Here is a 25,975-nt window from a genome sequence, read left to right on the forward strand (position 1 = left end):
GCAACTATGGGGCATAATAGTGCACAAAAGAATTCTGGTGGGCGTGGGGGGTTGGTTGGGGTCTTCGGCGTTGGTCGGGGGGGGGGGGGGGGCTCATGTCAAAGGTTCGCCACGGGGCCCCGCCATTCCTAGTTACGCCACAAGGGGATTTGGAACGTGGGACAATAAATGCTGGGAATAAGGGTCCAAGAGTTTCAAATAGAGATGAGCAAACACTATTCGAAAAAGCCGTTTCAAATATCACGCTCCCATAGAAATGAATGGAAGCGGCCGGCACGCAGACTTTGCCGGCATCCGGCTGCTTAACCCCCCACATGCTGGTTACGTCCATTCATTTCTATGCTATTCGAAACGGCTGTGTTCGCTCATCTCTAGTTTCAAAGAATATCATCATTAACCAAGGGGTTCCCACAGGTGTAGAAAAAGCATACTATAGTGCCCACATAGAGCTGAACTTCTGGTGAGTACAAAGTTCCAAGTGGGAAAATTCCTCCATACAAACTACTTGAGAGACTTTCCGTAGGAAGTGGGATGTAGGTGGGCATTCGAAGGCCCAGTATAAAGAGATCAAAGATTTGGCTTGTGGGAAAGGCCTCCATTTTTAATGTGGAATGGGGAGTGCAATCCTCGAGAGTTTACCGAGCACAGATGTGAACCTAGCCTTATATGAACTGTAATTTTGACTAATTCCTGTTCATGTTTTATGTTATCAGCTTATTAGTTTTTTTTAATCGTCATGGATTCATGTTAAACATGTATTGTTTATTATTAGTAGTTATTTATATCACTTTATTACTGTCCTGTAATGACCATCTACTGACATATGAATCTGTTTTCTTGTGGCTTTAGGTTTGCATGAATTAAGGGTATTATGAACCTAACAATGTGTTACTTAATACAAAACATGTTGTTTTGTTCTAATAAGCCTCATAGTTTGTTTAATTTGCTGACTGAACTTGTCCTCTATTGAGCCGTGAATAGTACCCTGCTTTTCTTGGATTGGAACAAACTGTTCACGGTCGGGCAAACTGTCTGACGCATTTGCATTATGTATACCATTGCGTTTTTATGACAACTTTGAAATCAATAAAGAAGAATAATTTTTTATTCCACCACGGACCTTGCTGGATCTTTTTGTGTTGAGGATTTTCGTGTGTCTCGCTCCAAGCCGAGGGAGCAGTTTTCCGGGCAGAGTCAAGTCGACATACACGGGTGGTCATCAATTAGCCGCAAGGAATCACGAGTCATATTTGGGCTATCATCTTTATTTCTCTTTAAATTTTTCAGTCGATTTATGACTAGAGCTGGGTTAAACTCTGTAGACTCATTTCAGGTTGGGATGGCTGAATCCAAAGATTAGTTAAAGGTTGAAAAAGCTGTGAGCAGGGCCGAAGTTGAGGGGGAAAACAGTTGCTTAGGGTCCCTTTCTAGTGGGATATTACTCCACTGAATGCAGTCTGCTATGGAGCCGTTAAGGCCCCTTCACACAGAGTTTACGCTTCGTGTATTCTGTACATTTTACAGGTTTAAAAATACACGTGAGTTCAATGGCATATGTTCGTATAACGCGCGCGCAAAAAGATGCGTGTTATATGAAAAAGCCAATGAACTCAATGGCTAACAACATTTTACACGTGTATTTTTACACCTGTAAAATGAACAAAATGAGCGGAGCGTATACAGAATACACAGAGCATAAACTCCATGTGAAAGGGCCCTTAGATTGGGAGAAGGGGGCAACAGCCTGCATATCAGCTGTAGCAGTTTGGAAAATTCCTGGTCTTCGCTACTGAAGGTGCCACCTTAATAAAACTGCTTGTTCTGCCTTAAACCCCTCTCCTTCCTCCTTCTCCTGGTTTCAGTGGGGATGGAGATTGAGGGAGAAGGTCTGCATCGTCAATTCAGTACGTATGCTCCTTTCCAATGAACGCTACACTACGCTACCTCCTTATTCCCATTGTGCGCTATGCTGTATATCTGCAGTCTATCTCCCCTGCATTAAAATGCCATCAACATGTTTCGCTGCCTGTTCTCATCAGGAGGACAATATAGGATTTCATTCCGGGCTGATACGATGTAGTGAAAACTACAATTCCTGGAGCCCTTAGGGTAGGCTCCAGTACTAGTCTGGGACTGACTGCTCAGTAAATTTACCCATCAAAGTCTGATACTGTTCCCACCCAATTGTATTGTTGGTGCTGTGAATGGATTTAGGTTCCCAAAGTCTAGACTATTAGGTGGGTGACTAGGCTTGACAATTTATGGAACATAAGACTAGTACCCTATAAATGACGGAAAGGGGACGATTTTCAATTTTTAATTGTGGAGAAGGTACCTGACATTTTAATAGTTTAGAATAAAGGTTATGTTTTATTGTTATTCAGTTTAGTGGGAACCCTTCCTGTATATTTATGTTAGCCTGGTTACCCTTACCCAGTGTGTTAAATTTTGTATTAAAGCAAGCAATGATTCTAGATCAAGAGAGGTAATTATTCCAATGTACTGTGCCCTGGTTAGACCCCATCTGGAGTACTGTGTTCAGTTTTGGGTGCCTCAGTTGAAGGACATTTATTTATTGGAGCAAGTCCAGAGAAGAGCAACTAAGATGGTGGAGGGTCTGCAAACCATGTCCTATGAGGAGCGGTTAAAAGAATTAGGATTGTTTAGTTTGCAGAAAAAAATGTTGAGAGGGGATCTAATAGTGGTCTATAAATATTTTAAAGGTAGTCATAGCGCAGAGGGATCTCCCCTATTTTCTTTAGCACAGGGAAACACAAGAAGTAATGGGATGAAATTAATAGGAAGCAGATTTAGATTAGATATAAGGAAAAGATTTTTGACAGTGAGTGTGGTGAATGAGTGGAAAAGGCTTCCACGAAAGGCGGTGAGCTCTCCATCAATGGAAACCTTCAAGCGGAAGCTGGACAAACATTTAGCTGGGATGATTTAGGGAAACCTGTATTGTAGGGGGTTGGACTCGATAGCCCTTCCAACTGTAAAGAAGAAGAAGAGGAACAAGACACTGATATTGAACACATATGACTATTTAAATTTATGTTAAAATCTGTTTGTTGACAAAGAGACCTTTGAAATTCTTTCAAAGAACTCTACCACTCAGTGTATAGCTGAACTCAGGCAAATACTTTTTGATGCCAAGCTAACTTACCTTGTTGATTTTTTTTTTTAATGCCCAGGACACAAATTGTGGCAATGTTTTATTGCCTCTTGAAACATACACAAAGACCTACACCCCATTGTGAGGTAGGCCAACTGTTTTGGGAATCAATAATTATAGCCAAAACAGGGTGCACCACAAACCTACTCAAATGTCTGGAAGGTGTTTGTACAATTGAGGAGTATTTACTTGCTAGTTTCAATGTATACCCTATACCCGTCCATTCCTCATGACTGTGGTATACAATCAACTGTGTTCTTTATACAAACGAGGGGTCAACAGTACCATGCCCACACCAACTTTAAGATTAAACGTTCACATTTTACTTCTCACTAGGAACTTTGTTTTTTTTTTATGGGAAGCTTTACCACCAGCACAGACGCACCATGATGGGTTGCACCAACCTATGCAAATTTGCTCCTAGGCTGGTAAATGGCTACAGTCATCTTCGGCAAGACTAATAACCCTGGTGATGAGAAAGTCAAGATGTGGGCACTTAGGTTTTTTGGAGGGTATACACCGAAGAAAACTGGATTGAGCGTATATGGCCTGACGGATTTGCTGTATACCACTTTGCTGTATACCACTTTGCTGTATACCTCAATATTCGACTATTTGAACAAATATCGAATCCCATTATAGTCTATGGGGGAAAAAAAGTTTGTTTCAGGGGAACCCAAATTTGACTCAGGAGGGTCACCAAGTCCACTATGACACCTCAGCAAATGATGACAACACCTCTGGAATGCAACTGGGACAGCAGGGGAAGCATGCCTGGGGGCATCTAGTGCCCCCAATATGATGTTTGGCCCTTGGAGTGAGTAGAGCCAAGGCTCTACTGGAGCAGTGTTTTGGCCCTTGGAGTGAGTAGAGCCTTGCAACAGCAGTGTTTTTGGCCCTTGGGGTTAGTTGAGCCTTGCACCATCAGTGTTTTTGGCCTTTGGGGTTAGTAGAGCTTTTAAACAGCATAGATTTAGTTTTTTGACCCTTTGGGTGAGTTGAGCCTCTAACCAACAGAGTTTGGGGGAAATCAGGGTGGATTGAGCCTCTAACCAGTAGAGTTGGGGGGAATCGGAGTGGATTGAGCCTAGTAAGAGCAGAATTGTGCAACGCTGATGGTGGAGGAGTAGTATGAGGAGGAATTGTACAGGGTGAGCACACACATGAAACTTCATGTCGGGGTGCTTGACCCCGGTGGATATGAAAATGATGGGTCTATCAAGTGGCTGTGCATTTTGATCCGCGTCAGCCGGTCAGCACTGTCAGCAAACAGCCGGCTGCACTTATCCGTAATTATGCCACCGGCTGCGCTGAAGACCCTTTCCGAAAGCACGCTGGCGGCAGGGCAGGAAAGGACCTCCAATGCGTACAGCACAAGTTCCGGCCACAAATCCAACTTGGAGACCCAATAAGTATAGGGTGCAGAGGGATCGGAGAGGACAGGGCTGGAGTCAACTAGGTACTCCCGCAACATGCGCCTATACTTGTCCCTCCTGGTGACACTAGGCCCCTCAGTGGCGGCAATTTGGTGAATGGGTGCCATTAACGTGTTCCAGACCTTGGAGAGTGTTCCCCTGACGGGGGTGGACCGAATGGCAGTTGTTAGCCTGTTGGAGGAACTCTCCTTTCTGCCACCAAAGAAAGTTGATGGAAACATCTCCATCATATTCTGCACCAGTTGCTTGTTGCAATCACTGAATTCGACTGGCCCTCCCCTCTACTGGAATAAAATTAGAAATATTATTGTTATACCAGGGGTTGAGGATTGCAAAAATCCAGTAGTCATTGCTCTCCAGGATTTTGACAATGCGTTTCTCAGTTGAAAAGCACTCCAACATGTATTCAGCCATGTGTGCCAGAGTGTTACTTGGCATAAATTGGCTGCCCCAACCGGAATGGTCACTCTCCATTTCCTCCTTCTCCTCCTCCTCCATTTTGCCCCAACCGCGCTACATTCCTGCTGTTTTGTGTGTGTGGGGGGACTAATTGCTCTGTATTCCTGCTATTTTGTGGGGGGACACCCCTTGAAAAGCTGGGTTGATCGTATATAGCAGGCAATAATTGCTCTGTATTGCTGGTATTTTGTGGGGGACACCCCTTGAAAAGCTGGGTTGAACGTATATAGCAGGCACTAATTACTCTGTATTCCTGCTATTTTGTGGGGGACACCCCTTGAATAGCTGGGTTGAACGTATATAGCAGGCAATAATTGCTCTGTATTGCTGGTATTTTGTGGGGGACACCCCTTGAAAAGCTGGGTTGAACGTATATAGCAGGCACTAATTACTCTGTATTCCTGCTATTTTGTGGGGGACACCCCTTGAATAGCTGGGTTGAACGTATATAGCAGGCAATAATTGCTCTGTATTGCTGGTATTTTGTGGGGGACACCCCTTGAAAAGCTAGGTTGAACGTATATAGCAGGCACTAATTACTCTGTATTCCTGCTATTTTGTGGGGGACACCCCTTGAAAAGCTGGGTTGAACGTATATAGCAGTGACTAATTGCTCTGTATCCCTGCTATTTTGTAGGGGGACACCCCTTGAAAAGCTGGGTTGATCGTATATAGCAGGCACTAATTGCTCTGTATTCCTGCTATTTTGTGGGGGAACGCCCCTTGAAAAGCTGGGTTGAATGTATAAAGCAGCCACTAATTGCTCTGTATTCCTGCCATTTTATGGGGGGGGGGCACCCCTTGAAATGCTGGGTTGCACGTATATAGCAGGCACTAATTGCTCTGTATTGCTCAGTGGCGTAACTAGGAATGGCGGGGCCCCGTGGCGAACTTTTGACATGGGGCCCCCCCCCATCCCAACTGACGCCGAAGACCTCGACCGACCCCCTCCTCCGCACTCTATTATGTCCCTTACTGGCCCCTGCACACAGTATTAACCCCAATAGTGTCCCCTGCACACAGTATTAACCCCAATAGTGTCCACTGCACACAGTATTAACCCCAATAGTGGCCCCTGCACACAGTATTAACCCCAATAGTGGCCCCTGCACACAGTATTAACCCCAATAGTGTCCCTCTGTGGACACCCATAAACAATTATTATACTCTGGGGTGTTTTCAGACCCCAGAGTATAATAATCGGAGACCCGGGGAATAAAAACATTTAAAAAAACCCCCACTGTTGCTTCTTACCTGTTCCCCGGCTCCTGTGCTGTGCTGTCCTCCTGTGCTGACCACCGCTCGCGTCCTTCGTTAATGACGTCGGACGTCACATGACCCGGGAAGCATGCCGGGTTCATGTGACGTCAGAGACGTCAGACAACAGTAGGACGGAAGCCTGGCAGGATCGCGGAGCCCCTGTGGGGCCCGCGGTGTCACTTGACGATCCCGGCCCAGCCAGGATCGGCAAGTGAATAGGGCCCGTAACAGCCTATTTTTTTAAAAAAAACGCAGCGGAAGCGGCTGTCACCGGGCCCCCTAATGGCCCGGGCCCTGTGGCAGCTGCTACTGCTGCTACCACGGTAGTTACGCCACTTGTATTGCTGCTATTTTGTGGGGGGGATACCCCTTGAAAAGCTGGGTTGAACGTATATAGCAGGCACTAATTGCTCTGTATTGCTGCTATTTTGTGGGGGAACGCCCCTTGAAAAGCTGGGTTGCATGTATATAGCAGGCACTAATTGCTCTGTATTCCTGCTATTTTGTCGGGCGGGGGACACCACTTGAAAAGCTGAGTTTAACGTATATAGCAGGCACTAATTGCTCTGTATTCCTGCTATTTTGTGGGGGAACGCCCCTTGAAAAGCTGGGTTGGATGTATATAGCAGGCACTAATTGCTCTGTATTCCTGCTATTTTGTCGGGGGACACCCCTTGAAAAGCTGGGTTGGATGTATATAGCAGGCACTAATTGCTCTGTATTCCTGCTATTTTGTGGAGGGACACCCCTTGAAAAGCTGAGTTGAACGTATATAGCAGGCACTAATTGCTCTGTATTCCTGCTATTTTGTGGGGGAACACCCCTTGAAAAGCTGGGTTGAATGTATATAGCAGCCACTAATTGCTCTGTATTCCTGCCATTTTATGGGGGGAGGGGGCACCCCTTGAAATGCTGGGTTGCACGTATATAGCAGGCACTAATTGCTCTGTATTGCTGCTATTTTGTGGGGGGATACCCCTTGAGAAGCTGGGTTGGATGTATATAGCAGGCACTAATTGCTCTGTATTCCTGCTATTTTGTCGGGGGACACCACTTGAAAAGCTGAGTTTAACGTATATAGCAGCCACTAATTGCTCTGTATTCCTGCTATTTTGTGGGGGAATGCCCCTTGAAAAGCTGGGTTGAACGTATATAGCAGGCACTAATTGCTCTGTATTGCTGCTATTTTGTGGGGGAACGCCCCTTGAAAAGCTGGGTTGAACGTATATAGCAGGCACTAATTGCTCTGTATTCCTGCTATTTTGTCGGGGGACACCACTTGAAAAGCTGAGTTTAACGTATATAGCAGCCACTAATTGCTCTGTATTCCTGCTATTTTGTGGGGGAATGCCCCTTGAAAAGCTGGGTTGAACGTATATAGCAGGCACTAATTGCTCTGTATTGCTGCTATTTTGTGGGGGAACGCCCCTTGAAAAGCTGGGTTGAACGTATATAGCAGGCACTAATTGCTCTGTATTCCTGCTATTTTGTCGGGGGACACCACTTGAAAAGCTGAGTTTAACGTATATAGCAGCCACTAATTGCTCTGTATTCCTGCTATTTTGTCGGGGGACACCACTTGAAAAGCTGAGTTTAACGTATATAGCAGCCACTAATTGCTCTGTATTCCTGCTATTTTGTGGGGGAACGCCCCATGAAAAGCTGGGTTGAACGTATATAGCAGGCACTAATTGCTCTGTATTCCTGCTATTTAGTCGGGGTACACCCCTTGAAAAGTTGGGTTGGATGTATATAGCAGGCACTAATTGCTCTATATTCCTGCTATTTTGTGGGGGGACACCCCTTGAAAAGCTGGGTTGAACGTATATAGCAGCCACTAATTGCTCTATATTCCTGCTATTTTGTGGGGGGACACCCCTTGAAAAGCTGGGTTGATCGTATATAGCAGGCACAAATTGCTCTGCATTGCTGCTATTTTGTGGGGGGACACCCCTTGAAAAGCTGGGTTGAACGTATATAGAAGGCACTAATTGCTCTGCATTGCTGCTATTTTGTGGGGGGACACCCATTGAAAAGCTGGGTTGAACGTATATAGCAGGGACTAATTGCTCTGTATTCCTGAAATTTTGTGGGGGACACCCCTTGAAAAGTTGGGTTGAACGTATATTGCAGCCACTAATTGCTCTGTATTCCTGCTATTTTGTGGAGGGACACCCCTTGAAAAGCTGGGTTGAACGTATATAGCAGCCACTAATTGCTCTATATTCCTGCAATTTTCTGGGGAGACACCCCTTGAAAAGCTGGGTTGAACGTATATAGCAGGAACTAATTGCTTTGTTTTCCTGCTATTTTGTGGGGGTACAACCCTTGAAAAGCTGGGTTGAATGTATATAGCAGGGACTAATTGCTCTGTATTCCTGCTATTTAGTCGGGGTACACCCCTTGAAAAGCTGGGTTGAACGTATATAGCAGGCTCTAATTGCTCTGTATTCCTGCTATTTAGTCGGGGTACACCCCTTGAAAAGGTGGGTTGGATGTATATAGCAGGCACTAATTGCTCTGTATTTCTGCTATTTAGTTGGGGGACACCCCTTGAAAAGCTGGGTTGAACGTATATAGCAGCCACTAATTGCTCTGTATTCCTGCTATTTTGTCGGGGGACACCACTTGAAAAGCTGGGTTGATCGTATATAGCAGGCACTAATTGCTCTGTATTCCTGCTATTTTGTGGGGGAACGCCCCTTGAAAAGTTGGGTTGAACGTATATAGCAGCCACTAATTGCTCTGTATTCCTGCTATTTTTTTGGGGGGGACACCCCTTGAAAAGCTGGGTTGATCGTATATAGCAGGCACAAATTGCTCTGCATTGCTGCAATTTTGTGGGGGGACACCCCTTGAAAAGCTGGGTTGAACGTATATAGCAGGCACTAATTGCTCTGCATTGCTGCCATTTTGTGGGGGGACACCCCTTGAAAAGCTGGGTTGAACGTATATAGCAGCCACTAATTGCTCTATATTCCTGAAATTTTGTGGGGGACACCCCTTGAAAAGTTGGGTTGAACGTATATAGCAGCCACTAATTGCTCTGTATTCCTGCTATTGTGTGGGGGGACACCCCTTGAAAAGCTGGGTTGAATGTATATAGCAGGCACTAATTGCTCTGTATTCCTGCTATTTAGTCGGGGAGACACCCCTTGAAAAGCTGGGTTGAACGTATATAGCAGGAACTAATTGCTTTGTTTTCCTGCTATTTTGTGGGGGTACAACCCTTGAAAAGCTGGGTTGAATGTATATAGCAGGCACTAATTGCTCTGTATTCCTGCTATTTAGTTGGGGGACACCCCTTGAAAAGCTGGGTTGAACGTATATAGCAGGCACTAATTAGCAGGCACTATTTAGCAGGCACTAATTGCTCTGTATTCCTGCTTTTTAGTCGGGGTACACCCCTTGAAAAGTTGGGTTGGATGTATATAGCAGGCACTAATTGCTCTGTATTCCTGCTATTTTGTCGGGGGACACCGCTTGAAAAGCTGGGTTGAACGTATATAGCAGCCACTAATTGCTCTATATTCCTGCAATTTGGTGGGGGGATACCCCTTGAAAAGCTGAGTTGAACGTATATAGCAGGCACTAATTGCTCTATATTCCTGCTATTTTGTGGGGGGACACCCCTTGAAAAGCTGGGTTGAACGTATATAGCAGGCACTAATTGCTCTATATTCCTGCTATTTTGTGGGGGGACACCCATTGAAAAGTTGGGTTGAGCATACATAGCAACCACTAATTGTTCTGTATTGCTGCTATTTTGTGTGTGTGTGGGGGATACCCCTTGAAAAGCTGGGTTGAACGTATATAACAGCCACTAATTGCGCTGTATTCCTGCAATTTTGTGGGGGGACACCCCTTGAAACGCTGGGTTGAAATATATAACCGCCACTAATTGCTCTGTATTCCTGCTATTTTGTGGGGGGACACCCCTTGAAAAGCTGAATTCAGCACACTGTCGGCTTTCCCGATCTGTGCCCCGGGTAATGAGCTAGCGGTGCCAATACCGTAGCTCTTTACAGTCAGAAGGGCGTTGCTGACAGTCTATCAGGAACATCCTTCTGCACAGCAGCGCCTATCGCGCTGTACAGTGTGAGCTGAGAGTAACGCTAGGGGATTTTTATATAATGTATTTTATATTTTATTTTATAATTGGGTTTAGCAGCAGGATGGGGACTTTGTATAAGTGAGTAAAATGTGGGTCAGGTGTCTGGAACACGAGGAGCCCAAGATGTCTTTGCTGAAAATTTTACAGAGACAAGCTGTGGCTGGAAGAAGTGGTCATAGTGGACCAGATGGATGAGACGAGAAATGTGAAAGATTACAGTTAGCGACATCACCTGTAAGTCACAACATTTCCCTGTACTGTATTTAATTATGCAGAACCTTGTGTACAGCCAGTATCTATCACTATACGGTCACCGTCTAGTGATAATATCATTATGCCCAGGTAGGGGGCCACTTGGATATGTTTTCCCCCCTCTGTGCCAAACCCCCAGATTAGGATTAAAAATTAAAGCGATTGTCCAGGATAAATTAAAACATTACCCCTAAGCTTAACCCCCTCCACCGCCTATCTTCTAGTTTACACCCATTTTCTGATTTCCTGGTGACGTCCCGTTTCACTGTTTCCAGAGACAGGAGGCCACCAGTACTCCTCTCTTCCTTCTCCGTCCCCCTCATACTCACCAACACTCACTGCTCGCTTCCTCCCTGGCTGTTGCTTCTTTCACAAATGAGCAAATTCCCTGTGCAGTAGCTGTCCTGTGACATCAACGTAAGAGGGTTGATTAGGGCTCCACAGTAGGGGGAACAGCACAGGTATCAGGCCCATTTCAAAGGGATTAATGCCTGTGATTGGACTCTGATCTAGATATTACTGCCAGGTTTCCCTGCCTTTGAGTAGGACATAAACAGAACCAATTCATCTTAACCATTCACATCGTTATATTTATTTTCAAGTTTATTACGGATTTTGCTGCCATTTTGCATCACCACCCACTGTGTGGGACGGTGTGTGGGACGGTGTGCAGGTAAGAGCTGCAATTGCCCTGGTGGGCTGCTGAATGGAGTCTACTATTTCCACCACACAGGCGCCAGGTCGCCATTTTTATACTTCTCTGAGTGGGAAACATACAGTATTTAAAGATCCATCATCCAGCATAATATCACTTTCTCTTTACGTATGTTGACAGTTTAAATAATATTAGAAAACTGTTTTTATTAAGAAAATACACAAAAAAAAACATAGGAGCACACACTGAAATGTGAATGTAGTGCCAATCAGATCAAGTACCAGAATTTTATTTTTTTTTTTACTGAAAATGTAATTGAGGGTTGGAACAAACTTCCACTAAACGTGGTTAGAAATTTAAACATAATTGGGACAAATGTTTGTCCAAGAGACAGATAAAAATTACAAAGTCGAAATAGATGTACCATATGATCTTTTTCTGCTGTCAAAATTACTGTATCTATATTACACCAAGCATAGTCTCCTTTATAGTTAATAAAGCATAACTAAACTTTCAAACAACTTTTGATTTCCTAGCAGTATTTGTATCATTAATAGATTTTGTAATATTGTTTACTAACAGATTTTGCTCCTTTTTGTGAAATCCTGCATTTCTGTCTATGCTTTCCCTTGCTGCACGCTGCTTCTCACTGTGGCTGATCTCTTTAAGGTGTGGCAGTGATTTGTACTGTTACATTATTTTTTTTTCTACCCTTAGAGTTCCCTGTATAAATAATTGTAGTATTATTTGTTGGATTGACTTGCTTCCTGTGAGTCTGAATAATTGCAAGTTACTTCCTTTGTTATGCGGAGGGAAGGGAAGTTAATTCAATGCAACCTCCCATAGTTTATGGGAAAAATATTTAATGGAACTTATGATATTATGTGGTAGAAAAATATGTACAGACGGATTAGTCTAATCTAGTGTATTATGTTTTTGGAATTTGCAAGTATACAGGGAATGATATTAAATGTATAAAAAGTATAACTATTGGTTAATGTCCCTCTCATAACTCTTATCTCTACTTTACGTTTGTTTCCTTTGCTTTTCCTGAAAGGTTCAGGAATGTCTGGGAGTGGTGCGTATGTATTGTCACTCTATATGAGGACACTCCTTCTTAACTGGTCACATATTCAGCATCCCATTTTGTCCAATTAAATAGAAACTCACCTCATTCTTCCTCTTAGTCACTGGAAAATTTTTCTCATTTTCCTCTCTCAAAAGAGTGTTCTGGATCTCTGTCCATAGCAGATCTTTGGATATTTGTTTAAAATGGAATGAGTCAATATTTCTGAATTTCATACATTATACTTAAGTGTTAGGTAAGTAATGAACAAATATTCTCTGGTTATGAACTCAAGAAATAGAAATATTAACTTTCTACATCATTTACTTTTGAATTCTGGTAGTTCTATTTTACATTTTACTTGATTCTGTTTTCATCTAAACTTTTATTAATATTTAATGGCAGGTATCTGTTTTACTTTTTGATCTACTGTACTCTATGATCCTATCATGATTTTTGATTGTCGTTCTTCACCATTGTTCTGTATGTCATTTGTGTCTCTGGGATAAAATAAGTTATTGACTCTTGCAGAATGTTAGTATATCTTCTCTTATAATTTGCTTCTATAATGCTTATTTGGAAATGGAATCCTCAATCTAGTTGTTGCTATTGGACACTAATACTTTTTTTTTTTTTAAGTTAAAACCAAGAGTGGATTGAATAAAAGGGGAATAGTGTCACTTTTCTTGTATCCTACTTTTATGATCCATACCAGGTTTTGGTTTCAAAAGCAACAGCAAAAAAACTCAACTTGGAAACCCAGTATTAAGAGTACTTTGTATATTGACATATGACAGACTTGTTGAAGACATTTCTGTGACTGTTCTAGTCATCTGAATGTTCCTCCTAGAAATCTGTGTGCATGCTGCAAAAACAATCCTTTTATAATGTAGGGAGCTGATTTTCAGTGTTGTAAGAATGTGCATTGAGGAAAGTAGTCAAAGATAGCTGAAAAAAAAGTCATCATGATGGTCAGGTATTTGTGGAAAGAAAAGCAAAAGGTAATATCATTTTTTAATAAAAGTTGTAGCCCTTTTATTGAAAAAAAAAACAAAAAAAACAACAACAACGTGTTTTACCTTTAAAAGTATATTGCAGTTGTGGACATTGTTTTGTGCCTTGAATTTGTCATGCACATTGTTGTCCCTTTTTGATGGCAAGCTCTTATGGACAGCAATACTGGCAGACTTCCCAGTATAGTAGGTGCAAGGCATCAGAGTGGACCAATGAAAAGCACTAATTGTTGAGCCAAAACACTGTTTTGGAGAGACCAGATAAAGTAATAGATAGGTAAAGATTAGTGCCAATGTGCACTGTGTTGCCAGACCATTTGAAATGTCGAGAATATGTCAGTATAGTCACCTATCAGTCCATTGGTGGCTAAAGGACTGAAATTAATCAATGGAGAGCAAGAATTGAGTGAGGAAGCATGGTCCAGTTAAGTCACAAGGAGACTGCTGGTGGCCTTCAGCTATATAGCTCTATAGTGAGACCAAATTACCAATGCTGACCCCTGTCCACTGTTAACATCACAGACAGTGGGCACATGAGTATCAGAACTGGACCATGGTGGAATGAAAAAAAGTGGCCTGGTCTGCTAAATATCATGTGAATAGTCAAGTATATGCATTGTTTATCTTGTATAAGAAAAAATGTCTTTGTACCGTGTTAGCCAGTGGATATGAAATGAAAGAAATTTTTTGAGAGAAGTCCTCAGTAGTTGATACCTTTTTTAATGGCTAACTTAAAAAAACCTCTATAGAGTCTTGAAAGCTCGATATGTCATCAACAATTTTTTTTAAGTTAGCCATTAAAAAAGGTATCAACTACTGAGGACTTCTCTCAAAAAATTTCTTTCATTGTTTATCTTGTGAGAGAGTGCATCATGATGTCATAAGGCAAGTCAATGAAGGCAGCCTGATGCTGTGGAAAGTGTTCTAGTGGTATAGGCTCCCTCTCCTTTTCCATCAGCACCATGCACTGCAGTCCTGGGATGCTGATGGTGGTCATGGTGATCCCACAACGGCCTCCAGACCTGCCATGTCTGATTACCTGTTGGTTTTATCACTGGGCCGTGCCAGTCATGAGGCCATGCAGCTATATAGGGAGGATGGCATTGTGTAGCAGTTGTTAGAGCTGGGAGGAGCATAAAGTTGCAAAGATGCTGATCAGCAGGGAACTCAAAAGGTCTGCATGAGCCATTAACAAGCTATCAAGCAGGGTTGAGCATTTTTCTTCTATTCTGGGTACTATGTCTGGAGTCTTCTGGTGTCCCACAGTTAAATTCCTTTCTTCTTCTACTGTTATTCTGGAAAGGAGTGCAAAATTCTTGACCAGGCTGACAGTTTGATTGGTTTATCAACAAAAGTTACCTCATCTATCTATCTATCTATCTATCTATCTATCTATCTATCCGATATCTATATATGTCATATGTATCTCCTATCTATCTACCTAGGTCAGCACTCCAAAAATAGAAAAAAAAAATAAGCATGTGAGTGCTGTCCATTGATAATGACTGATGACCGAGATTGAGTGTTAAAATCCCATGATAATGATGTGAGTGAGACTATTAACCCCTTCCTGATAGCGGATGGTAGGTATTTAAATATGGCAGCCGTCTATGGCCTCTAGTCTTTCTACAGGAAAGAGGAGGTCACAGTTTTTAGGTCTAGTGGTAAAACTTGGAATTGGAGGATTTTTTAAAAATATAGCCACTAAGTTGGAAAATTAAAAACATCACCATAAAATCCTTAAAAATATGTCTAATATAAAAAAAAACCCATTGATTTAAACATTAAGCTTTTTCCTGGCAGCACATTTTCTTTAATATCAGTGTTCCACTGGGACACTGCATTAACATATAAACATTGATGATGAATTATTAACCTCTTCAAGACCGAGCCTAAAAGTACCTAGATGACCAGGCCTCATTTTTCAAATCTGACATGTGTCACTTTAGGTGGTAATAACTTTGAGATGCATTAACTTATCATGGTGATTCTGAGATTGTTTTTTCGCAACACCTTGTACTTCCTGTCAGTGGTAGATTTTGGTCAATATGTTTTGTCTTTAATTATGAAAAAATAGGAAATTTGGTGAAAATTTAGAAAAAAATTCAATTTTCAAACTTTGAAATTGCATGCCTTTCATGTAGAATGTCATACTACCCAAATTACTTCATACATTTAATTTGCCATATCTCTGCTTTATATTGGCATCAAACTTTAATTGCCCTTTCATTTTATTCAGATGTTATAAGGCTTACAAGTCAAGCAGTAATTTTCCAAATTTTTAAGAATATTTCCAACACATATTTTTCAAGGGACCAGTTCAGTTCTGAAGGGGTCTTGAAAGGCCTCTCTATTAGAAACCCCCATAAATCATCCCATTCTAAAAACTTCACTCCTGTAAGAATTCATAACTGCATTTAGGAAGTTTCTTAACCCTTTCAGCATTTCACGTCAATTAAAACAAAATAGAGGTCAAATTTACAATTTCAGTTTTTTTTCACTAATATATTCATTTAGCCCTAGAACTTACACATTCACAATGGGTTAAAGGAGAAAACGCATTCTAAATTCTATTAAACAATTCCCCCCAAGCATGAAACTATTCCATGTGAGAATGTTAAATGATGTATGGGCACACTGTAGGGTCCAGAACAGAAGGAGCGCTATTGGGATTTTGGAGGGCAGATTTAGCTGGAATCTGTTTCAGGCACCATGTCACATTTGCAGAGCCCCTGAAGTGTCATAACAGTGGAAACCCCCTCAAAATGACACCATTTTTGAAAACTAGACCCCCAAAGAATGTATTCAGGGGTATAGTGAGCACTTTGACCCTACGGGTGTTTCACAGATTTTTTTTACCATTGAGACATGAAAATTAAAAAAAAAAAAAAATTCTAATATAATGTCACTTTAGCCCCCAATTTTTCATCTTCAAAAGGGGTTAAAGGAGAAATTGCAACCCACATATTGCTACACACTTTCTATTGAATGCAACAATATCCCATATGTGCTGGTATACTGATATACGGACACATGGCAGTGCTCAGAACGGAAAGAGCGCTAATTGGGTTTTGGAGGCCAGATTTTGCTGGAATCATGATCAAGCACCATGTCCCATTTGCAGAGCCCTCTAGGTGTCCAAACAGTAGAAACCTCCAAATTGTGACACCATTTTAGAAACTAGACCCCTTGAGGTATTTATTGAGGGTTATAGTGAGTATTTTGACCCCATAGGTTTTGAAAAAATTTGCATCAAACAAAAATTTTTCATATTTTTTTTACACAAAAGTGTCATTTTAAAGGCAGCCTTTTTCCCCAAAACACATGAATATAAAGAAAAACACCCTAAAATAGATTACCACATTTCTCCTGTGTTCAAAAATGTACACTTTGTGGCCTTAATCCTATGTACGGACGCACAGTAGGGCCCAAAAAGAAGGGAGCACCAACTGGGTTTCAAGACACAATTTTTGCTTCAAAATGTTTCAGACCCATTGCACATTCGAACAAGATTTGAGTTACCAAAACAATTGAAAATCCCCATAAATGACCCCATTTTATAAACTAGACCCCTTAAGGTATTCATTGAGGGGTATAGTGAGCATTTTGACCCTATAGCCATTTCACAGATTTTAATAACCTTGGGATGTGTAGGTTAAAAATTACTAAAATGTCCCTTTATCTCCAAAGTTTTCATTTTCACAAGGGGTTAAAGGAGAAAAAGCCCCCCACTGGAAAGAGCGCTATTTGGTTTTTGGAGGGCAGATGTGGCTGGAATAGTTTTCAGGTGCCATGTCGCATTTGCTGAGCCCCTAAAGTATCAATACAATGGAAACCCCCCAAAAGTGACCCCATTTTAGAAACTACACCCATCAAGGAATGTATCAAGGGGTATTATCATTCTGAGCCTAAAAATGCTTCCCAAAAATTAATACACAAAATGAAAATTAAAATTTTGAAAGAAATTTGCCATTTCGGTGCCCAATGAGTTGCACCCACTCTGTTATCAGAGACCTGCACTCCTAAAAATATTAAGGGGCTGTCCCGGGTAGAAAGAAGTTATATATGTGGGTGTACACTGCTGCTTGGGCACACCGCAGGGTGCAGAAGGGAAGGAGCAGTGCACTTTTTAGCTTTTGGTGTACAGATTTGGAGGTTTCCTGACGCCATGTTGTTTTTGCAGAGCCCTGGAGGTGCCGGTAATTTTGAATTCCCCAACAAGTGACCCTATTTTGTAGGGGAAATTTTAGAGTCTCTACAAATGTGACATGGTGTCCAAAAACCAACAATCTAAATCAGCTGTCCAAAAGCACATATCGCTCCTTCCCTTCTGCGCCCTGCTGTGTACCCAAGCAGCAGTTTATACCCACATGTATGACACTGGTGTACCCAGGATAACGTACTTAATGCCATATGTGGGTAGAAACGGCTGTTTGGGCACAGTCAGACACAGAAGGGAAGGAGCACTATTTTGTTTTTTGGATCGCAGATTCAGATGTTTGCTATCTGGTTGCCCATGTCAGGTTTGTAGAGCCTCTAAAGTACCAGTAAAGTGGAATCCCTTAGAGAATGACCCCGTTTTAAAAACTGCACCCCTCAAAGAACTTATTAAGGGGTGTATCGGGCAATAGTATCCTAAACGTGATTGCACAGCGGATGGTGAATAGTAGATATGTAAGCTGTGCGGACTACATTGGGAACACCAAATTCCCTACTATATCCGCAGTAGCTACTAAGTTTGAGTGGGGGGGTTCACTCTGGGGGGCAGTTCTGGTTTATTTTCCGTCGTAAGCTCTAAATCTGGTTTGTACCCCAATATTCGCTCACACAGCTTATACATTCCCTTCCTGCCGTAGCGAGTTGTGTTCTTATGATTTGGTGATTTTGTTTTGTTTTTTTGTCACATTGTACAAACTATAATTTTTTTTTATTTTTCTGGTGATGTAGCCGCATGAGGGCTTGATGTTTGCGGTATGAGATGTATTTTGTTATAACATTTTTGGGTGTTTTTAACATATTGACTAACTTTTATTAGCTCTTTCTTGGTGAATTAAAAAAATCCCTATCAATTCTGGTATTGTGTTTTGCCTTTAAAAAAAATTTCAGCAAGGCGTATAGCATAAGTAACATGTGACCTTTATTCTGCGGGTCGGTACGATTATGGCGATACCTCATTTATATTGTTTTTTATGTGTTACAAGTTTTGCAGAACAAAAAATCCATTTGGGGACATAAATCAATTACTTTTGCATCACCAACTTCTGAGACGCGTAACATTTTTCGGTTGACAGAATTGGTTTATGGCTTATTTTTTGCGGAACAACCTGTGCTTTGTATTGGTACTGTTTTGGGGTACATGTGACTTTTTGATCACTTTTTATAGCATATTTTGTAAGGTGAGATGGCGAAAAAACATTACTTTTGCCGGGTTGTTTGCGTTTTTTTTCCCAGTATTCACTGTGTAGGTTAAATATTGTTTCAGTTTTATTGTACAGGTTATGATGGACGCGTTGATACCAAATATGTATTGTTTTTAGTAATATTTTGTTTGGTTTTTTATATCATTAATTTTATATAAGAAAAGGGAATTTTGGGGTTTCATTAATTTTATATAAGAAAAGGGAATTTTGGGGTTTTTATAACTATATAAAAAATTTTTACACACTTTATTTATTTGTTTTTTAACTTTTTATTTACATTTTTTATTTGTCCTATAAGGACACTAGAACCAACGATCAGAGAGGATCGCTGGCTCTATGCTATAGACTGCAATACAGTGCATTGCAGTCTATGGAGGAAGCCAGCCGATACAGACGTATCGGCTGGCTTCCTCAATACCTGGTAGGATCAACCAGGTACTGGGGGCTCTTAGCAGCCTGGGGTCACTGGTCAGACCTCAGGCTGCAGAAGATACTTATGGGCACCCCCCGATCTCGCCGCGGGGGGTGCCCAGGGGGCACTTTATCTTTTTCTAAGCCCCTTGGATACGGCGGTGATGTTTCACCGCCGGCATCTAAGGGGTTAAAACCTCCGCTCGGAGACCAGCTCCGAGCGGAGTACATCGGGCACAGTGCTAGCTATAAGATATAGCTAACACTTGCTTCCGATGCCGCCCGCAGGATCATCTAACCTGCGGGCGGCATCGCATGTCAGGGAAAGTTTGTTACTCCAACAAACTTTCCCTGACATGGCCGCTACATGATCGGGACCTGAATCTATCAGGTCCTGATCATGTCTCCGTGGACCCCAGCAGCTATTAGCGCTGGGTCCACGGAGCTCCCGACCCTCGGGGAGACCCGATCCCCATTTTAAAAGGGGCCGTTAATTAACGTCGGCGCGGCACAGAGCCCAAGCCGCGCCGACGTTAATCTACAGGGGCCGGTCGGGAAGCGGTTAAATTCATTAAAAAAAAAAAAAGAAGCAACGGTGGAATTACTGCATTTTACCACCCCCACAAAAATAAATATCATGAGTTAATAATTTTATTAACTATACCCCAAAATTGCACTGTTTAATAATAAATTCCCTATTATTACGAGTTATGGGTCATGAAAAGTGATAATGAGAAAACTAATAAAAATGCTAAATTCTAAAGCTGCAAAATGGGTTGGTCTTAAAGGGGTTATATTGCCATCCATTGTTACTCACAGAAACATAAATGTGCATATTAAAGCTATTGTATCAGAATATCATAATGTCTGCCATTTTTTGTATTTACAGTCCTATGAAAAAGTTTGGGCACCCCTGTTAATCTTAATCATTTTTAGTTCTAAATATTTTGGTGTTTGCAGCAGCCATTTCAGTTTGATATATCTAATAACTGATGGACACAGTAATATTTCAGGATTGAAATGAGGTTCATTGTACTAACAGAAAATGCGCAATATGCATTAAACCAAAATTTGACTGGTGCAAAAGTATGGGCACCTCAACAGAAAAGTGACATTAATATTTAGTACATCCTCCTTTTGCAAAGATAACAGCCTCTAGTCGCTTCCTGTAGCTTTTAATCAGTTCCTGGATCCTGGATAGAGGTATTTTGGACAAACAATTCAAGTTCAGTTAAGTTAGATGGTCGCCGAGTATGGACAGCCCGCTTCAAATCATCCCACAGATGTTCAATGATATTCAGGTCTGGGGACTGGGATGGCCATTCCAGAACATTGTAATTGTTCCTCTGCATGAATGCCTGAGGATTTGGAGCGGTGTTTTGGATCATTGTCTTGCTGAAATATCCATCCCCGGCGTAACTTCAACTTCGTCACTGATTCTTGAACATTATTCTCAAGAATCTGCTGATACTGAGTGGAATCCATGCGACCCTCAACTTTAACAACATTCCCGATGCCGGCATTGGCCACACAGCCCCAAAGCATGATGGAACCTCCACCAAATTTTACAGTGGGTAGCATGTGTTTTTCTTGGAATGCTGTTTCTTTTTGGACGCCATGCATAACGCCTTTTTTTATAACCAAACAACTCAATTTTTGTTTCCAAAATGAAGCTGCCTTGTCCAAATGTGCTTTTTCATACCTCAGGCAACTCTATTTGTGGCGTACGTGCAGAAACGGCTTCTTTCTCATCACTCTCCCATACAGCTTCTATTTGTGCAAAGTGCGCTGTATAGTTGACCGATGCACAGTGACACCATCTGCAGCAAGATGATGCTGCAGCTCTTTGGAGGTGGTCTGTGGATTGTCCTTGACTGTTCTCACCATTCTTCTTCTCTGCCTTTCTGATATTTTTCTTGGCCTGCCACTTCTGGGCTTAACAAGAACTGTCCCTGTGGTCTTCCATTTCCTTACTATGTTCCTCACAGTGGAAACTGACAGGTTAAATCTCTGAGACAGCTTTTTGTATCCTTCCGCTGAACAACTATGTTGAACAATCTTTGTTTTCAGATCATTTGAGAGTTGTTTTGAGTAGCCCATGATGCCACTCTTCAGAGGAGATTCAAATAGTAGAACAACTTGCAATTGGCCACCTTAAATACCTTTTCTCATGATTGAATACACCTGGCTATGAAGTTCAAAGCTCACTGAGGTTACAAAACCAATTTTGTGCTTCAGTAAGTCAGTAAAAAGTAGTTAGGAGTATTCAAATCAATAAAATGATAAGGGTGCCCATACTTTTGCACCAGTCAAATTTTGGTTTAATGCATATTGCGCATTTTCTGTTAGTACAATAAACCTCATTTCAATCCTGAAATATTACTGTGTCCATCAGTTATTAGATATATCAAACTGAAATGGCTGTTGCAAACACCAAAATATTTAGAACTAAAAATGATTAAGATTAATAGGGGTGCCCAAACTTTTTCATAGGACTGTACTTTTTTTTTTTTTTTATAGTTTGGTCCTATTTGTTTTACTATAAACGTTGTATTGTTACTTCTTCCTTCTATCTGTGTTCTTTAGGAGGAGTGCTTTAGTCATAAGGCCGCATTCATGGCACCTTGCAAAACTGTCCGAGGTACACCCAGATGTTGCAAGCATGCAGTACCCATCAGATGCTTTCAGTATGTCCTGGCACTCTGGCACTGAAATTAGGTAAGTTTGTGTTTCTGGCTAACCCCAGAAATGTGCTTGATAATAAGTATGCATAATTAATGAAGACTAAACATCTAGCACTATTATTTTTTGTTACAGTGAACATTCTCTACATTGGAATATTTTCTCAAGACACTGCAGCACAGACAAAAGTAGCTCAATAGGTAGCATGGAAAGTCTTGATCAGCCTGGGCAGAATTACTATGAAGGAACACTTTCACCACTTGATCCATGCATGCACCAAAACAAAAGGGATTCTGCATATAGTTCTTTTTCCACAAGTTCTAACATCTCTGATTATACAGTCTCAGCGAAAATGGACGAGTCTTCTCCTATCAACAATTTTTTGGGCTCAAATAAACAAGAAGATGATCGCTATCTTCAAACAGGACTAGCTGCTGTGGACTCACAAGTGGACATTTCTAATGAATCATGTCATGAACATTTCCATAAAGTTTCCAGACTTCCTTATAATGAACATAATTTGGACAATATAAGTTCTCCACCTCAACCACCCATACGAAGAGATAGCTTAAGGGAAAACAAAAATAAATTTTGCAATCGTGAAAGAAAATCTTCAACTCTAAGTGACTCTATTCATATGCCTGTATTGTTTTCACCAGAGGCTGGTCAATTTAACAGTTCTGAAAATGCTTTTTGCCAGTGCACAAATGGGCCTTGTGCTGTACATTTTAAAGAGAACTTGTCATCTGAACAATACTATATGCTGAGCTCACAAACTGACAATGTCAAAAAAATAAACACATTTGCAAAGGATGAAGAAAGGCAACCTAGCCATTGCCCTAAATTAAATACAAATAAATTGTTGGAAGATGATATAGAAAAAAAGGTATTTAATTACAATAATATTGATGAAGTTGCATGTAATATTGATTCTGTGGCAGCAGAAATGGTTAAAAATTCAGACTGTGAACACTGGAAGCTTTTATGCATTCCTTCTACCCAAATAAACATGTCTAGTTCTGAAGCCAGTTTTACAAATGACTCATCCTCCGCAGACTACCACTATCCTACAGATACAGCTAAAGAAGAAAATCGGAAAAGTTACAAGTGCACTTCTAACAAAGACTTAGAAATATCAAAATTTCAGAACACAGAGCAAACCTCAGATACTAGTGCTGTGCATTTGTGCCCCTCTTTAGACAGAATAGTTAGCATATCAAATGACCCAAAAGAGGCTTCAGCTTCACAGCCAAATAATTATGATGATGAGCTGAGCTTAACCTGCATTAGTAATGCATTAATAAAAGAGACTTCTAAGCTTGAAGAAACTGGGAATCCAAATAAAAAACCTGGTTCATCTCGTAATCGTTCATCACAGATGCGAAGAAAAAGTGACCGCTTTGCTACAAACCTCAGAAATGAGATACAGCGACGAAAAGCCCAACTTCAGAAGAATAAAGGTTCTATAGCACTGCCTTCTGGTGAAGATTCTGTTGAGGATAAAGACTATCCACTTGAAAGTCATTCTGAGTCAATTCCACATCCTTCACCACCACCACCAGCACCACCTAAAAACAAAGCACTTCTTTTAGAAATCAAAAGAGCCAATGCCGAAAAATATAGAAGCACCAATGATTGTTTATATCAGGGAAAACAGGAGGATAAGATGATAGATAAAAATACTGAAACTCATGAGCATACTTCTAATAAAGCCATAATATCATTAAAAGAGGCTTTGACAGAAGATGAAGGATTGTTATTACCTTCTCAAAACATAACCTGCAATGAAAAATGGAATTCAAATGCTGCAGATACACATCATGAAGAATATGTCTTTCCAAAACCAAATCAAAATGATCAGCAAAAAAACACTGAACACAAATATGCTTATTCTACAGGCAATTTTCAAAATGCTATAAACCTGGCACAAAAACCAGAAAGCGTTTTGAAAGAATGGGCACCAATTGTACCTAATAAGCCTGGTAGTCTGGATATGTGGAAAATTGAAAATAAAATCAGCATAGACAGCATAAAAAAACAAAGGGAAAGCAAAGGTTCCTTAGGTTTAGAACAAAAACTATCTACTAAAGCTAGTGACCATCTAGCTAGTGAAAATCAACCTCTACCTGAAACTCTTGATAAACTTCCCCATGTGGACAACACTTACAATATAACTGATGATCTTTATGATTCAGAAAGAAAATGGAGGTTGAAGCAATTTACCAGTGAGCAACCTGTTGAAGAAAGGGAATTAATTGACCAGGCAAACTTAGGGCAAGTGAACAAGGTTCATATTTCAAGAAGATCAGATACCTTTTCTTCTCCAACCCCAATTAAATCTCCACAACAATTTTTAGATTTTCAAAACCATATTTCTCAGCATAATCAAAATGATGAAGACAAATTGACATGGTCTCCTGAACACAATTTTCAGACTCAGTCTTACATCCGAAAGGAGGCTGGGCACAAACTAAAGCAAATTAGTTTGCAAGAAAATGTTCCTCATACATCAAGAATGAGCGATGAAAATATTCTATTGCCATTTGCAGCTCGAAGAAAGTTTTTTGAAGATGTAAGCAAACAATCCACATCATCTACTATGCATGAGGTACCAAAAGAAAACTTTTGTCCGAGCAGAAATGATAATACTCAGACCATGATTACAGATCCAAGTGGGCATTTTGTAGAACATACACATTTCACTGCCTCTCCTAGAAGACAAGATGGCAGTTTACCTCATTATGATTTATGTATGAATCATACAGTAAACCCTACAATGTGCTGCAATCAAGGTAAACACTCTGCTGACTATCTACCATCTTTCATATATGGATGCCGGGCATGTGTATTTTGTTGTAGTGAATTATGTCCTGCATTACTTAAAAGAAACCTACCTGTGACCCATCACAGCTGTCATTGCCAACACCACCACCAACACCACCACCATCATCAGTGGAAAAATTGTGCAGATTTCATGTGTCCTACTCAGTATAATTTATTGGAGGAAGGTAGTTCTCCTTATGTTGACCGATGGCATATCAGGAACCCCCTGTTACAGGTGAGAAAGTTTAACCTAATGTATGGTAATTTCTTTGTTTTTGTTTGGGCTTCAATTGTTTGTATAAACTGACACATTTATATTTTATAACATTTTTTACCCATGTGTTCAAAAAATAACTTAAAGGGAGTCTATCATTGATGTCAGTGGTTTTGAGATAGACATGCCTGAATAGCCTTTAAAAAGGCTATTCTACTATTACCTTCTGTTTTTAGATTCTCCCCGCTGTTCTTTTAGAATCCTGGTTAATAACTTTATGTAAATGAGCCCAGGGCCGCGGAGCAACCCCTGAGTCAGACCATTCATTCTTCCCCATCCAGTGTTTGTGCACCATCTGCCCTCCTCCTCCCCGCATACTGTGCCACTCTTTTCTACAAACCATACTGCTTAGTATACTCAGTTCTCTGGAAAACTACACCAAAGCAGTAGCGCATTTCCAACAGCCATTTTGGTGTAGTTCGCTGGAGTTATTAACCAGGATTCGGGGACCGGGGAGAATTTAAAAAGAGAAGATAGTAGTAGAATAGACTTTTTAAAGGCTATTCAGGCATGTCTTTCTGAAAATCACTGACACCAATGATAGACTCCCTTTAAATATAAAAATAGCTTCTGAAAGGTTGAAAAAGTTGCAAAATATGTGATTTTAACATTAAAGAGTACCTGTCATTTCATTTTACCTTTATGACCAGCTGCTAGTCATTTTATGACATATCTTGCAGTTTTTAATTTTTTTTTTTCCACGCTGCATACGAGAATCTGGAAATTACAATCCTCTTGGAACTGGTGAATGGAGACTGTCATAGATGTCATACTACTGTGTACACTTAAGTAGAGGATAATATAATATTTTACTTCGAAACAGCCCTAGGACTATGCAGCATATATACAAGGTGGGCCATAAGTATAGATACACCCAGGTGGGCCATATGTATTGATATACCCAGATCAAATGGAAATGGTTGCTGATATCACCT

The 25,975-nt window shown here is 41.0% G+C and overlaps 1 protein-coding gene across 3 annotated transcripts in view; it reads left to right on the top strand.

The window, feature by feature from the left end:
- SHROOM4 (shroom family member 4) overlaps positions 1-25,975 on the top strand; it is a 170,043-nt gene that overhangs the window by 50,899 nt on the left and 93,169 nt on the right. For 2 of the 3 annotated variants that reach the window (XM_075259351.1, XM_075259352.1), the window contains exons 3-4: positions 21,848-21,979; positions 22,079-25,001. In XM_075259351.1, the coding sequence (XP_075115452.1) occupies positions 21,848-21,979; positions 22,079-25,001 (3,055 nt within the window). Of the gene's footprint in view, positions 1-12,584; positions 12,674-21,847; positions 21,980-22,078; positions 25,002-25,975 lie in introns of those variants that run through there. The other variant, XM_075259353.1, reaches the window with a different exon arrangement.

Source organism: Leptodactylus fuscus, chromosome 11 (genome assembly GCF_031893055.1).
Source record: "Leptodactylus fuscus isolate aLepFus1 chromosome 11, aLepFus1.hap2, whole genome shotgun sequence".
NCBI lineage: Eukaryota > Metazoa > Chordata > Amphibia > Anura > Leptodactylidae > Leptodactylus > Leptodactylus fuscus.